This window comes from Oncorhynchus nerka, linkage group LG3 (genome assembly GCF_034236695.1).
Source record: "Oncorhynchus nerka isolate Pitt River linkage group LG3, Oner_Uvic_2.0, whole genome shotgun sequence".
Lineage (NCBI taxonomy): Eukaryota > Metazoa > Chordata > Actinopteri > Salmoniformes > Salmonidae > Oncorhynchus > Oncorhynchus nerka.
This window is the reverse complement of record NC_088398.1, coordinates 38,098,865-38,114,531: the sequence shown is the minus strand read 5'-3', so window position 1 is coordinate 38,114,531 and position 15,667 is coordinate 38,098,865. Positions and strand designations below refer to the sequence as shown.

General features: G+C 41.1%; 2 protein-coding genes across 2 annotated transcripts in view; both read right to left on the bottom strand.

Annotated features, from left to right (window-relative positions):
- The window catches only part of LOC115107622 (carboxy-terminal domain RNA polymerase II polypeptide A small phosphatase 1-like), a 71,856-nt gene extending 63,317 nt beyond the window's left edge, over nucleotides 1–8,539 (bottom strand). The window contains exon 1 of the mRNA XM_065011645.1: nucleotides 8,178–8,539. Coding sequence (XP_064867717.1) covers nucleotides 8,178–8,210 — 33 coding nt within the window. The 5' untranslated portion in view covers nucleotides 8,211–8,539. The remainder of the gene's footprint in view (nucleotides 1–8,177) is intronic.
- Nucleotides 8,540–11,752: 3,213 nt separating this feature from the next.
- The window catches only part of LOC115107590 (striated muscle preferentially expressed protein kinase-like), a 138,175-nt gene continuing 134,260 nt past the window's right edge, over nucleotides 11,753–15,667 (bottom strand). Inside the window, 1 exon segment of the mRNA XM_029631020.2 lies at nucleotides 11,753–15,588. Coding sequence (XP_029486880.2) covers nucleotides 15,345–15,588 — 244 coding nt within the window. The 3' untranslated portion in view covers nucleotides 11,753–15,344.

Sequence of the window (15,667 nt, the reverse complement as noted above, 5' to 3'; positions counted from 1 at the left end):
CTATCTTTCTGAGTTACAGTTCATATAAGGAAATCAGTCCATTGAAATAAATTCATTAGGCCCTAATCTATAGATTTCACATGACTGGGCAGGGGTGCAGCCATGGGTGGGTTTGGGAGGGCATATGCCCTCTGGGGAGCCAGGCCCAGCCAATCAGAATGAGTTTTTCCCCACAAAAGGGCTTTATTACAGACATAAATGCTCCTCAGTTTCATCAGCTGTCCAGGTGCCTGGTGTCAGATGATCCCGCAGGCGAAGAAGCCGGACGTGAAGGTCCTGAGCTGCGATTGTGAGGCCGGTTGGACATACTAACAAATTCTCTAAAACGATGTTGGACGTGGCTTATGGTAGATAAATGAACATTAAATTCTCTGGCAACAGCTCTGGTGGACATTCCTGCAGTCAGCATGCCAATTGTATGGTCCCTCAAAACTTGAGACATCTGTGGCATTGTGTTGTGTGACAAAACTGCACATTTTAGAGTTGCCTTTTATTGTCCCCAACACAAGCTGCACCTGTGTAATGATCATGCTGTTTAATGAGCTTCTTGATACGCCACACCTATCAGGTGGATGGATTATCTTGGCAAAGGAGAAATGCTCAGTAACAGGGATGTAAACATATGAGTGTACAAAATCCCTTAAGTGATTGGACATTGGAGAGCAGGAAGCGTGAATCTTTGTTTTATTCCTCCTCAACCACTGCCGCACACTGTCTTTCCTTCCCCTTTTTCTCTTTGTTCTTAGTAGTCCTTTGCCCGAGTTGTTTTGTGTCACGATCTCTGCAGGTAGTCTAGTGGTTTGAGGGCCAGCTGGGAGCCTACTGTTGGGTTAGAGCAGGGGTCCCCAAACTTTTTCCTGTGAGGGCCACATAACTTTTCCCTTCTCTGATGGGGGGCCGGTGTCAGTTTGTAACAGAAAAAGTGTGACGATCGTAGGGGAGCTTAAAAAATGTATTGTTTTCCAGAAAGCCACACATAACCAAATAACCCTTTCCAGGTTCTTTACAGAAAAAAAGTCAGGAAACAAATAATAACACTATTATTGAAATAAATAATAACTAAATAACCCTCTCTGAGTTCTTCACAGAAAAAACAGGAAATAAATAATAACTAAATAACTCTCTCTGGGTTCTTCATAGAAAAAAAAGCCATGGAACATTAACTTTCTGTCGTGCCATGCACAATCTTAACAGATAAAAGTTCAGCTCAGTTGTCAGAGCAGAATCTCTCTGACACATATGAGCAGTCTCTTAAAGTTCTTGTGTTCCTTCCTTATAATCCTTTTGTAGGTTCCAGTATGCTTGTAGACACCGCTGTTTGCAGCTCTCTCTCATCAACTTCCCTGTGAAAACCACAAAAGAAGCAGGTTGAGAAACTGAACTAAGTGATACAGCACCTACACAGCACAATACATTTCACTACCAGTATGGTTGTAAAGATGGATTTTATCCCAGTAGATTTTATTATGATTATATTTGTTTATGCTCAGAATGACTCATTCAAGTCAGAAAAGTGAGCTTACCTATGTATGTTCATCAGTGTGAACTGTGGGCCTGCATCTGGCTGGTGAGAAGTTGAATATCAGGTTCCATTCTAGTTACAGCCAGTCTCAAGCACTGATGCAAATGTTCATCTGTCAATCTTGATCTCATCGGGGTTTTCAGCAGTTTCATGCGAGAAAAGGTTTTCTCGCAGATATACGTGCTGCCAAAAACTGTGGACATTTTCATTGCGTGTTTTTGATGTTTGGATATGTGTCGTTTGGGAGGGCAGCATAGAAGTCAATGAGACTGTTGGGCTTGAATGCGTCTTTCAGAACATCACAGTTCTGTAACTCAGCCAACTCAAACTGATATGAAGGCTGGGCTTCATCAATGTCGGCAACAAAGGGGTTCTGAAAAGACGGATTTCTTTTGCATGAACATGTAGTTCACTGAATCGCACACCGAACTCCGCCTTCAGCATTTCCAGTGCTTCCACGCACTTTTCAGCTGGGAACGGGACCGCTGGGTTCTCTGTCGACAGGTTTTGGGTAGCAGGAAGATGGACGAAGTTGCGCTTTTCACTTGTTCCAAAAGCAGCGCTAATTTCACCTCAAATGCTTTTATGTGTGAATACATGTCGCAAATGAGTTTCCCCTCGCCTTGTAGCTGCAAGTTAAGGCTGTTAAGTATTTCTGTCACGTCTGTTAAAAATGCGAGGTGCCATTTCCATTCTGGGTCGATCAGCTCTGGGACCGTTTTGTCTTTTAAATGAAGAAATGCGTTAATTTCGGGTAGCAGCTCGTAAAAACGCCTCAAAACTCTGCCCGGCTCAGCCATCGGACCTCTGTGTAGTACAGCACATCTCCGTGCGTAGACTCCAGTTCAGACAGGAATTCTTGGAACTGCCTGTGTTTAAGTCCCTTTGCTCTGATGAAGTTTATGCACGACACCACAACCTTCATTACAGAATCCCACTTCAACACTTTGCAGCACAGTGCTTGCTGGTGAATTAGGCAGTGGACTCGTAGCGGGCGGTGAGACCCCTTTTTCCAACTCCCGGTTCATGCGTCCTATTAGACCGCGAGTTTCGCCCACCATGCTAGGAGCCCCGTCAGTCGTGATGCTAGCTAGCTTTGACCAGTCCAGGTCCAACTTCTCCATGGTTTGGCACACTTTGTCAAAAATATCCTCTCCCGTTGTAGTCCCTTTGAGACTTTGGAGGGCTGCCAGCTCCTCGCATATCTCAAAGTTTGCGCTAACTCCACGAATAAAAATGAGCAGTTGCGCTGTGTCTTGCACGTCCGTGCTCTCATCCAGTGCTAATGAAAAAAAGTCAAATTCTTTCGTCTTCTGCTGCAGCTGGGCATATACATTACTCCCGATTTCTTCAACGCGTCTGGTGATTGTACTCGCCGACAGACTTACGGCATTAAATGCATCTTTCTTCTCGGGACACACCTCCTCCGCGACAGCATCCATACATTTCTTAACAAACTCTCCGTCAGTGAAAGGCTTACCGCTTCTTGCTATCAGTTTAGCAACCCGAAAGCTGGCCCGAACGGATGCCTGGTGAGATAGTAGTCCACTTTTTAGCTTTGAGAGTTTGTCTGCTCGTATTTGGCCTTGCAAGCTATCGTACTTGTCTTTGTGACGGGATTCATAGTGTCGGCGAAGATTGTATTCTTTGAATACCGCCACCGTCTCTTGACAGATGAGACAAACAGCCTTTTCTTTGCATTGAACAAAAAAAAAATTGTTTGTCCACTGCAGGTTAAATACCCTGCATTCTGAATCAATTTTTCTCTTACCTAACCTTTTCGCCATTATTCCGTTCTCTCTTTGACATGGCCGGGCCTAGGATTTTTTTTTCTGGAGGCCAAATAGGAAAAAAATTTGATAGCGTCTCTGGTATTGTTCAGAGGGCCGGGCCAAATGTGCTCACGGGCCGTATCCGGCCCGCGGGCCGGAGTTTGGTGACCACTGGGTTAGAGCGTTGGGCCAGTAACCGAAAGTTTGCTGGATCGAATCCCCAAGCTGACAAGGTAAAAATCTGTCATTCTGCCCCTGAACAAGGCAGTTAACTCACTGTTCCCAGGTAGGCTGTCATTGTAAATAAGAATTTGTTCTTAACTGACTTGCCTAGTAAAATAAAGGTTAAATTAAAATATAAAAAAATGTCCCCCTTGATCCATTCTTCCGAATACGAGTTGTTACATTGTATAGCGAATGTGTGATTCTGCCAACATTCTCAAAAAATTTTAGATTTTTTTTTTTCTTTTCTATGGGAAAAGGTGTGTTTTTTTGTAGGGTTTTTGTATAAACGTCGAAAATAAGGTCTGTCGTAAACACAGGCTTAGGATATCTTGTTCTATGAGATAATCTTCATCAGTTAAGTCATATTTTGTGAATTTTTAAGCATTTCTATAATAAAAAAAGCACACAAAGGCTTTATAATTCCTTAAGGTCATGTTAAGTGACTAATATCATCTCATAGCACAAAATATATAAGATCTCCTTTAGTCTGTGTTAACCTCAGACCTTATTTTCAATGTGTATCCCAAACCCTTTTCTTTCCCCATTCATTTTCTCCATAGGAATGGCTGATCGAACCAGTGGTTTCTGTTTTTTTGGCGAGTTCTATAGCTCAGTATTTGTATAATTTATTTTATATAGTCTTTTTCCTCATCTTTATCAAGTGTGCCCATAGTTTTAAAGGTGCCTGTATTGGATTTTCTGCAAGGTTTACAGATCACACCACTATCTGAGACGTCTTCACACTTGGTTAAAAGTTGTGTGAAGTGACAGGGCCCAGCAAGAACCCCCTTGCCTCTAGCTTGGCCCCTCTCTCCTGGAATACAGCCACAGCCACACAACCTTTAACCAAGTGGAAGTAAACCAATAGAAGATGAGAGAAGGCACTCAGAGCCATCTTGGAGTATACGCCACCTCTATCTAGATTGTATTTCACAACAATGTGAACACAGAGAGGCAGCCATGCGGCCCTTGGTGCACCCAGAGCTCAAATGATCCACAAGAGGGTGTAGGAACAGTCTCACTATAATGACTGTTAGTTAGCGTACATGTCAGATGTCACTTGTTAAATCCACTTCAATAAGTGTAGATGAAGGGGAAGAGACAGGTTAAAGAAAGACTTTTAAGCCTTGAGACAATTGAGACATGGGCTGTGTTTGTGTGCCATTCAGAGTGTGAATGGGCAAGACAAAATATTTAAGTGCCTTTGAACGGGGTATGGTAGTAGGTGCCAGGCACACCGGTTTGATTGTGTCAAGAACTGTAACGCTGCTGGGTTTTTCACGCTCAACAGTTTCCTGAATGTATCAAGAATGATGCACAACCAAAAGGACATCCAGCCAACTTGACACAACTATGGGAAGCATTGGAGTCAACATCCCTGTGGGAACGCTTTCGACACCTTGTAGAGTCCATGCCCAATGAATTGAGGCTGATCTGATATTTTGTACACTCAGTGTATAGCAGGTGTTTTAAGTTGTGTGAGCAGTGCACAAGAATAGAGACCAACTCAGCACCAGCAGCCCCAAAACAAACATCAGATTCAGAATCAAAACACCAAATTCATCACAATAAGGTCTTGACAATTAGCTGAATCAGTCAGGTGGTAGTGTTCGTTGGAACAAAAACCTACACACACTGAAACATACTGAATGTGCAGATATAAATGTAATTAATAGAGATAACCCTGTTCTAGACAATGTTCTGCAGTGCTGCACCTTCTTAAACAGTCCCCCGCTGTAACCAGTTTAAATGTACATTGCTCCAACAGGATGTGAGTAGGGCTTGGCAGCAGCACTGTACACATAATTATAATTAACATACTGTTGATCAGCCCACATTAATGTAACATTAAAGACTAGCCTATGCTGAAGGGTAGGAAACCAAAAGCACATGAATTATTTACTATAAATATCAACGTCTCCACCAAAAGACATCTTGTGTAACTCAGGCAGTTGTTGTTGCCATCCTGTACCTGTCCCGCAGGTGTGATGTTCGGATGTACTGATCCTGTGCAGGTGTTGTTACACGTGATCTGCCACTGCGAGGAAGATCAGCTGTCAGTCCTATCTCTTTGTAGCATTGTCTTAGGCGTCTCACAGTACGGACATTGCAATTCATTGCCCTGGCCACATCTGCAGTCCTCATGCCTCCTAGCAGCATGCCTAAGGCACGTTCAAGCAGATGAGCAGCGACCCTGGGCATCTTTCTTTTGGTGTTTTTCAGAGTCAGTAGTACGGCCTCTTTCATGTCCTATATTTTCATAACTGTGACCTTAATTGCCTACCGTGTCTTAGCGATCGTTCCACAGGTACATGTTCGTTAATTGTTTATGGTTCATTGAACAAGCATGGGAAACCGTGTTTAAACCCTTTACAATGAAGTTCTGTGAAGTTATTTGGATTTTTACGAATTATCTTTGAAAGACAGTGTCTTGAAAAGGGGACATTTCTTTTTTTGCTGCGTTTACATAACAAGCCACACTTCAATGCAGGGAATAAGAGATGACCACAGAGCATAAAAGTAAATGCAGAGCACAACATGTTTTGTCGGAATAATAATAACACTTTCCTGTTTATAGAAATACAGATCAGAAAGGGAGTATAGTCTCTTTCAAGCCTAGGAGCTTTGACTACTGACTCTGCCCAGAGGCCCGGGCTTATGTGGCACAGACTGTTAGATGCCTTATTCTGCATCATGGTTCGAGTCTCTGTTGCAGTTTTGTCTTCCGCTACATTGGTGGCAGCGGTGGGATCACTGCAGTGGTCTCATGTTGGGGAAGCGTGCACTTGCACGTTTTCGGGGCTTGGTGCGTGACCTGTGAACAGACACCTGGCAGTCGACCAATGGTAGTGTAGTAGTGGGACAGCCTGAACATGAGTAGCTTGATGTCTCTTGGAGGACAACTACTCAATTTGAATTGGAGTCCAACATATACTGAACAAACATATAAAAGCAACATGCAACAATTTCAAAGATTGTACTGAGTTACAGTTCATATGAGGAAATCATTCGATTGAAATAAATAAATTAGGCCCTAATCTATGTATTCCACACGACTGGGAATACAGATATGCATCTGTTGGTCACATATAACTTAAAGAAAATGGGCCTCACAATGGCCTTGATATTTTGTCATTGTATTTCTGTACATTCAAACTGCCATCGATAAAACGCAATTGTATTCGTTGTCCGTAGCTCATGCCTGCCCATACCATAACACCACCGCCACCAAGGGGCACTCAGTTTACAATGCTGACATCAGCAAACCGCTTGCCCACACGACACCATACACGTGGTCTATGGTTGTGAGGCCGGTTGGACGTACTGCAAAAAAATGGAAGCGGCTTATGGTAGTAAAATTTACATTCAATTCTCTGGCAACAGCTCTGCATTCTGCATGCCAATTGCCCACTGCCTTAAAACTCTGTGGCATTGTGTTGTGTGACAAAACTGCACATTTTAGAGTGACCTTTTATTGTCCCCAGCACAAGGGACACCTGTGTAATGATCATGCTGTTTAATCAGCTTCTTGATATGCCACACCTGTCAGGTGGATGGATTATCTTGGCAAAGGAGAAATGCTCAGTAACTGGGATGTAAACACATTTGTGTACAAAATGTGAGCGAAATAAGCTTTTTGTGCATGTGGAACATTTCTGGGATCTTTTATTTCAGCTCATGAAACATGGGACCAACACTTTACATGTTGCATTTTTATATTTTTGTTCAGTGAAAATCAGACAATAAAAAATAACTGCTACATTTTTGTAACAACAAAAATATATATATTTTTTAAATATTTTTGACTAACAAGGCTATTTAGCCATAAAGGTGTGTCCTACATTGTTTCCATAACTGTACGACAAAATTAACTTGAAGATGCACTACGCCAAAATCACCCTGCCATTTCCTAGTTTCTAAAATTCTAATAGTTTGCCTAATTTCAGTTCAACAAGCAAGTGTAGTGTACAGAATCCTTGTACCATCTAAACCGCTGTGAAATATATTTTCCATAACCAAAAATAATGTATTTTCAGCGGTTTGAAGCTGGTGTACAAAACTGAAAATAAAAGATGCAAAAAATAAATTTAAGAACAGGACGCATAGAAATAGCACACATAGAACAGATCTACCACTTCTTAGACTTGCTTTCAATGAGAATGACAGATCTATAACATTTCTATGTGAATTTGGTCGGATTGTCCAAGTCACAAATCAAAAACATTGGTAACGTCATTACAAGTCATTTCGACCCCGCCCCTTCCCCCAACGCTTTCAAAAACTCGGTTGTGATTTCCAACGTTGACTCAATAATTTCCACTACATCCTTTTATAAATACAAGATGCTATGCCAAACAAAAATGTATTAGCTAAAATAATAATTTAGGCCTTTCAGTGGGCCATGTCGTAGGCGAGCTATATGGCTTCACAATGATAGTTTCGATTAGTCAAAAGTTTGACTGTAAATTACAATAATTTCAAGCAATTGTTTATGGAAGTGCAATATTACAGGGGTCTCTACATATTCCGTTGAACTTTAAAATGGATTTATTTATTTAGTTCTGGCCTTGACCATCTAAACACGATCCTGTCTTGTGTATGTATATTCACTTTGTCATGCGCAACGGAACACTTCTTGAAAACTTTTCCAAACTCACCTTCGTCGCGCAGACTATAGTTATCCTCTTCATCCCTCGTTACTTGCGTGATTATCGAGGAAGAGATGTCCATTTGTTCCGTAAATAAAGAAAAACAGCCGTTTATAATGCTGACTATGTATAATAGCTCAAGGAAGTTTAAATATAGAAAATATTATTTATATTTTGCCACTCACCGCAGGAAAATTAAGTAAAATAACCCATATTCTAAAGCTAATATCTTGAAAACATCGGTCCATATGAAATAAAATTTTAAAATAAAGAAATAAAAGGGTGAGATTCTAGTTGACAACTTTGTTTCAATATGGAGTTCAGTACCTTCAATTTCTCGATACAAACATGGAACTTGACGGTTTCAAGGCAGCCCAGTCTTAAAGCGACAAAAGTTTATATATTTTGTAATATCCGATAATGCCACGAAAAACGATTTATTTCCCATGTTTATTTTTTCATCAAGTCATACATATATGTACAGTAACCGGATCATAAAACATAATGGATATTTAACAGTAGACAATATTATTGAATAATATTTATGCTTTTCCTCCAAGCAGTAGGCTATTTCTAGCGATCAAAAATACGATATGCTGCCTTGACATAACGAGATGTTCGAGAGACGCATTGTTACAGTTTCTTGAAAGCTGGATGTTTGCAATAAACTTTGTAGATCAGGAGCAGCCGACAGGGGTAGCCTTGAAACCGACTAACGAAGGAGAATGGAGGTTAGTAATCAGTGGCATAGTTAGAAATTCGTTGGTAGGTGGGCTTGCAGAAATTTGGTTGGGCCCCTCATATATATATATATATATATATATATATATATATATATATTTATGTTTGCTAAATGAATAAATGAAATAGGCAGTATCATGGTGTATATAGCTATAGAAGCACTGTGACGTACACTGAGTGGACAAAACATTAGGAACATCTGCACTTTCCATGACATAGACTGACCAGGTGAATTGAGGTGAAAGTTATGGTCCCTTATTACGTCACTTGTTAAATCAAATCAAGTTGTATTTGTCACTTGCTTTATAATGAACAGGTGTTGACTAACAATGAAATGTTTACTTATAGGCCCTTCCCAACAATGCAGAGAGGAAAAATATAATAATTTCTGTCCTGAGTGGTTCAGTTGGTAGAGCATGGAACTTGCAATGCCAGGGATGTCGGTTCAATTCCCATGGGGGACAAGTATGAACAAATAAGAAAATGAATGCACTCACTACTGCACTAGCGTTGGTGTGCAGGGGTTGAGGTAGATAATAAACAGCAGTTTATGTGATGAGTCAAAAGAGATCAGTGCAAAAAAAGGTCAATGCAGATATTCCAGGTAGCTATTATTTATCAGTCTTATAGCTTGAGAGTAGAAGCTGTTCAGGGTCCTGTTGGCTTCTGACTTGCTGTGTGGGAACAGAGAGAACAGTCTATGAGTTCGGTGGCTGTAATCTGACAATTTTTAGGGCCTTCCTCTGACACCACCTGGTATAGAGGTCCTGGATGGCAGGGAAATCGGCCCCAGTGATATATTGGGCCGTACACACTACCCTCTGTAGCGCCTTGCAGTCGGATGCCAAACAGTGGCCATACCGAGCAGTGATGCAGCCAGTCAAAATGCTCTCAATGTAGTTGTAATTTTTTAAAATTATTATAATTACCCTTTTTTGATCTTATCTCATCGCTGCAACTCCCCAACGGGCTCAGTAGAGGTGAAGGTAGAGTCATGCGTCCTCCGAAACAAGACACACCTAACCACGCTCTTGAACATCCTCCAACTTAACCCGGAAGCCAGCTGCACCAATGTACATGAAGAAACACTGTTCAACTTGCGACCAGGGTCAGCCTGCAGGCACCCGGCCCGCCTCAATGAGCCAAGTAAAGCCCTCCCGGCCAAACCCTCCCTTACCCTGGACGATGCTAGGCAAATTGTGTCTCTTACTATGGGACTCCTGGCCACGGCCAGTTGTGGCACATCCTAGGAATGAACCTGGGTCTGTAGTAACGCCTCTAGCACTGCGATGCAGTGCCTTAGACACCAGGAACCTCCCTACACACTGCTGCCACATGCCCAGAAGCTTGACACCTGTAACCTCGTACAGTAATGTATTCGGCATATAAGCTCGTACGGGATAACTGAAATATCCTAACATCACTTTGTTCGGCAGAGACTCAACACCAAAACTTAAAAGAACAGACAATGACTCTTCTGTTTCACCACTCACGCCACCCTGCCTGCGTCGCACCAAATGACGAGCATCACAAACATCGGAAATCTTTCCCTTCAGTTGGTCCACTTTAAGATTTACTGCTATCCCAGTAATCTCACCTTTCAATTATGCCCTTGTCTTGCCCCAATTCGTTTGGCGCAAAGCGCCGGCTCCCTTTAACCAGCAGAATCACAAACAATTATCACAAGTCCACTTTTGGGTTACCATCACCGATTCCACAGCATCAAACTCATTTTCACCCACCCTGAAATCACAAATGGATCAGCCAAAATGCAGGGGTCCACTTTCTCCAAAAATGTCACTTCTACTGTCACAGACTCATCTTTATCCTGACCACCGGTGCAAACCTGTCTCCAAGGACTTCACCACACCTACCACCTCTGATAATTTGCCCTCATTCACTTATATGCCCTCCTCCAGACCTCGATCTGGCATACAGCTCACTCTGCTTACACTTTCTACCATTCTTCTTCATTAAACCATCTCCCTTTTTTCCTGAAAATGTTTAGCCGACTCAAGCTGACCCTCCTCCTCTCTCTTCGGCCTCCTCTGCATCCCCTCCATTCCTCATCTGAATTCTATGTCTCCTTATGATAACATTGTACTTCTCCTAACATGCATCTCGTTCTGGCCATTTCATCAGCTTGGAAAGTCTTAAATTCATACAGTGCTTAACGATTTCTTATGAGGAAGTCGATCTCAATCCTAATTACTCACACTTGTGTGCAAATAAAGGCTTGGCTAAGCGCTTGGACTCGGTTGGTGCTGCCACCTGGGGATGGAGTGTGGAGGTGCATCCTGGCAGAGTGGCGCTTAACTGTGTGCTAACATTAAACTACCCCCCATATCATAACGACTGGCTGATTGATTGGATAGGATAGTCTGAACAGGAGTTACTGTTGGTTGGTTGTGTTATGCAAATGTATTCATCATTCATCACATATATTTTTTCTATATTTTCTGGAGGATAAAAATGAAATTGTAACCAGCTTTGTAAGGCTTGTTTAAGAAAGGGCAAAAATGTATACAACATTTTATTTTTCAATTAGTCTGAAATGAGAAGTTGTCATCTCTATAAAGTCAAAATGGCCATTTTTGAACAAAGGATGAGACTTTCTTAATAATCTACTGGAGAACCATTTTGGGTTTAAAGTATAATTTATGTATGAGTGAAGCTTTTAGTGAGGTTTAAACCTTTAATATTTAATAATATTTGCCCCCCAAACTCAAATTCATTATGTAAACATTCCAAATAAAAGAATTTTGCTCATATGGGTGCTTTTTAAATGTGATCAACAAAGACACAACTCAAAACTCAATTGAAATAACACAAACTGAAACTAATGGGTTTAAGATGTATGTTCTTTATTATTATTCGTAGCTATTCCATGCCAGATTCAGAGAGATTCCACAGAACAAAGAAGGTTAAGAGCCGCATCAAGGGCTCTATTCAATCATAGCGGTTGTTTTGGCAGTGTCAGAGGTGGAACTGCATTAGAGCTGTCAAATCCACAAGTGGCTCCTAGCATTATACCTAAAGCGGGCATTGCCATTGGCTGCACGGAGTTGCATTACGAGAAATCCCATGCAGCCTTGTTTACAACTTCTAACACTGGAATGTCAGATGCAATCTATACCTCGATTAGGCTGATCGAAATCCTCATGATTTAATTGAATGTTTTTCAATTTGAGAGTCATTATTTCCATTTATACAGTGGGTGGGTCTAATCCTGAATGCTGATTGGTTAAAACTGCATTCCAGCCTGTGTCTGTTCCATAAATTCCCACCGGCTAAATCTATGACATTAAAATGCCTATTTACTCTTTTTGATCTGACTGTGCAATCCACTATCTCATCAGCCCAGCCAAGCAATTTCTAAACTTGATCTCCACTATAAATAGCATCTCGACATTATCTCACATTTCTTTTAGACTAACATTTAGTTTCAATATTCAAATTCGATCTCCAGCTGTCCCATAGTAATGATCGTGTCGGGAGTCGGGACGATACAGCATGCAGACAGCGTTTCTCATCCAGTCGAAATCACGAATCATCTGGGAAAATGTTTATGGATATATACAAAGAAATGTAAATTGTTAAAAGGTCAAACAAAATGAAGTGCAGCTAGTTTGCAGTCTTTCCAACTTCCAACAGTTTGAAGTGATTGTGCTAGCTGTGTTGTTGGCTAGCTCCTCTGAACAACAGTGTCCTAACGAGAGAGTATATTTTCTATGCCAGGCAAAATCGTGCCTCATTAGCTCATTGTTATGGATGTATCCAAATAACTGTCACTAGAAAACAGCTTAAACAAATGCAAATGCAGCTAATTCGCTGTTATTCTGGCTGCACTTTTTGACGTGACTAAGTTATCCGTAGTTGGCTAGCTATAAAGCAAGGGATAAGAACCTGGCAACGGAATATTTAGAACGAATAACTGGCTCGCGTCCGTAGATACAGAACAAAAACACGGAACGACTGGGTCCCGTCTCTGGCAACTGAACCGATAGAACAAACGACCAGCCGGCTGGAATAACAACCATAGATTTGTGTCGGGACTATATCTTGTGGAAGGATGAAATAGTATGAATACAATCATCGAAATAAGGTCTTTAATGAAAAATCTGAATCATTATTTGAGTATGTTGGTAACCTGTTGTATAAAAGTGATAATGCACTCAAAGCCGGTGTTTGGAGGATATATTGGCACGGTTTGCCGGCCCTTGACTTTGTCTTGGGCCTAACAACACCCGTGTCAATATATCCTCCAAATACCAGCTTCTAGGGCATTATCACTTATATAGCGTACACTTTCTCATGGGTGTATTTTCGGGACAATGATTTGACAGCTCCAATGCAGTTTCACCTCCGACACTGCCAAAACATCAGCTAGGGTGTCGGCTATCTCCGCTTAATGCTTGATCTGATTTAAACTAGGCCCAAGCTGAATTGCTCAATCAATGAATAAATAAATAAACGCACACACACACAAAGCCATCCAGTATCATAATACCCCCCTGAATATCTAATTATTTAATTAAAGCTAATATTGATTCTCAACATACAAAGCAAACGTTTGTGTTTCATTGTGCATTACCTGGGACACTGCAATAATTCAAGGTATCTTACTTTGGTACAAAACTATTAACTTTATCATTACCAACCTTGCAAACAGTTCCATTCCATAATAATTTGCAATTACTTTACTTCTTAACGTACTGGAGGTGTCTTGCACATTCCTTCCTTGTATTCATACATCAATATTCACTCTCTCTATTTTTAAATGTTAATATGGTCTTCACAATCCATTGAAATATATTCTTAATCCATTTTGTAGATTTACCCCAAGTACTCCTGTCATCCAAGAAATTGGGCATATCATAATTGTATACAAAACTGCATGATATGACACACAGGGCAGGCATCAAACTAATATCATACTTGACAATGGTATTCAACTACAAGAATCCTGCTGAAATACTTAATTGTTAACAAACTGCTGATTTAAAAACTGAAATACAATGTAAAGTAAAAATCAACTTCATGACACTCATTTGCCGCATCACTTCCTGACTATACCACAATAAATATATATCATATCTATACTATTATATCTCTTTTATTATACTGTTTCGATGTTGGATGATGAAGATATCAAAACAGAATCAAATAACTAAATTCTCAAATGTTTATGAAACGTTCACACTTTCTTCATCTGCGTGGATGTGACTGACATGCACCTACACACATTTATTTTTCAAATATGGCAATAACCCCAAAACAAAGATACATTCTTTCTCCAAGCATCATCCTGATTTAAAAGTGGGAACTTGTATTATCTGTGTACTAATTTATATTCTTACAAAGAGGTCCTGTTTAACTGTAGATTAAGCCACTCATCACTCCCTCTACCCATTCACATTTTACAATGTAATTTGTCAAAATGTTCAATCTGAACTCTAGTAAGGGCATTTGTAAGCTACATTATACCCTGTGACTCAAGACACCCTCAGCTAATGTGAATCTAAGGTACTGGAGTTCAAAGCAGCCTTTGTATACACAGACTTGGTATACACAAATCCTCTGCAATGTCCATGAATTATGGGAACTATAGGAAAATGTAGCCATTGACATAGTAATATATAATGACAATGACTCAACGGGCCAAATCAGAATGCCTTTCAGAATATTTATATATGTCCTACTCCATGATTTGCATTGATTGGTTGTTCACTGTTCTGGTAGCTCTTGCTGATCTTGCCTCGACCATTTAGCTAACAATTATTTCTCAATGCATTAATTACGTCTCATGTTTTCAAGAACATTCTGATGATCAGAGATAGAAAATGACACTGAGCACTATGCTGTGCATACCGTAGCACCCAAAATCATGGGTAAAAGATGTTATCAGTAGTGTCGCTTTGTTAATAAAAAATTGCTTAGAAGAGACATAATCTCCACAAATGTCATTATCCTAGGGAAAGATAAAATCACACATGCACTAGATGTTTCGAGAAGATATCTGGTTGATGTACATGGATACAAGAGGATCAGATGAAAACTTTGTGAGATTGTTAACATAAAAAAAGAGAGCAGAGGTTTGGAACTTTGAGCTGGCATCCAGTCCTTGAGAAACATGTATCACCCCATGAAATACACAAAGACACATTGTGGGATTGTCTCATTGCAAGACAAAAAATGTGTGGCTTCCTGTAGGCTTAGTATAGGGACTTTCTGGTGGAGGCAGAGGTTAGGTCCTCAATATTCAGAACCAGTGCTGGATTTTGTGATTTTATGTCCATTTGGCTGAAAAGGTCAAAGTCACACCTCATCTCACCAAGTTAGGGAGCTCGGTCCTAAGACCTGCCTCGTTTAGATTGCGTACCTCCTCTCAGGCAACAGCTCCTGTCTTCATGCATTTGACATATGAAGCCGTGCTCACTGTGTGACCGGTGTCATGGGCAAAGGGGGTATAGGGCTGGTGGGTGACTGGGGCGAGCTCTGGTATGACCGGAGAAGGACCTTGTGCTTGGTGGCCACCCCCACCCGCAGGCTCTGCTGTTCGTCCAGGTATTCCTTGAGGCGCGTGGTAGTGAAGGTGAGGGTCTGCCGCCGCAGCCGCATCAGGTAGGCATCCTGGAGCCATGAGTTGTTGTAGCAGTCCTTGATGGAAGGACGGGCCCTGAAACAGAGGTTACAACCAGGGTCAGTGCAGACAGTAGATAATATAATCAATGGACCAATTCATCTAAAGAAAAGAG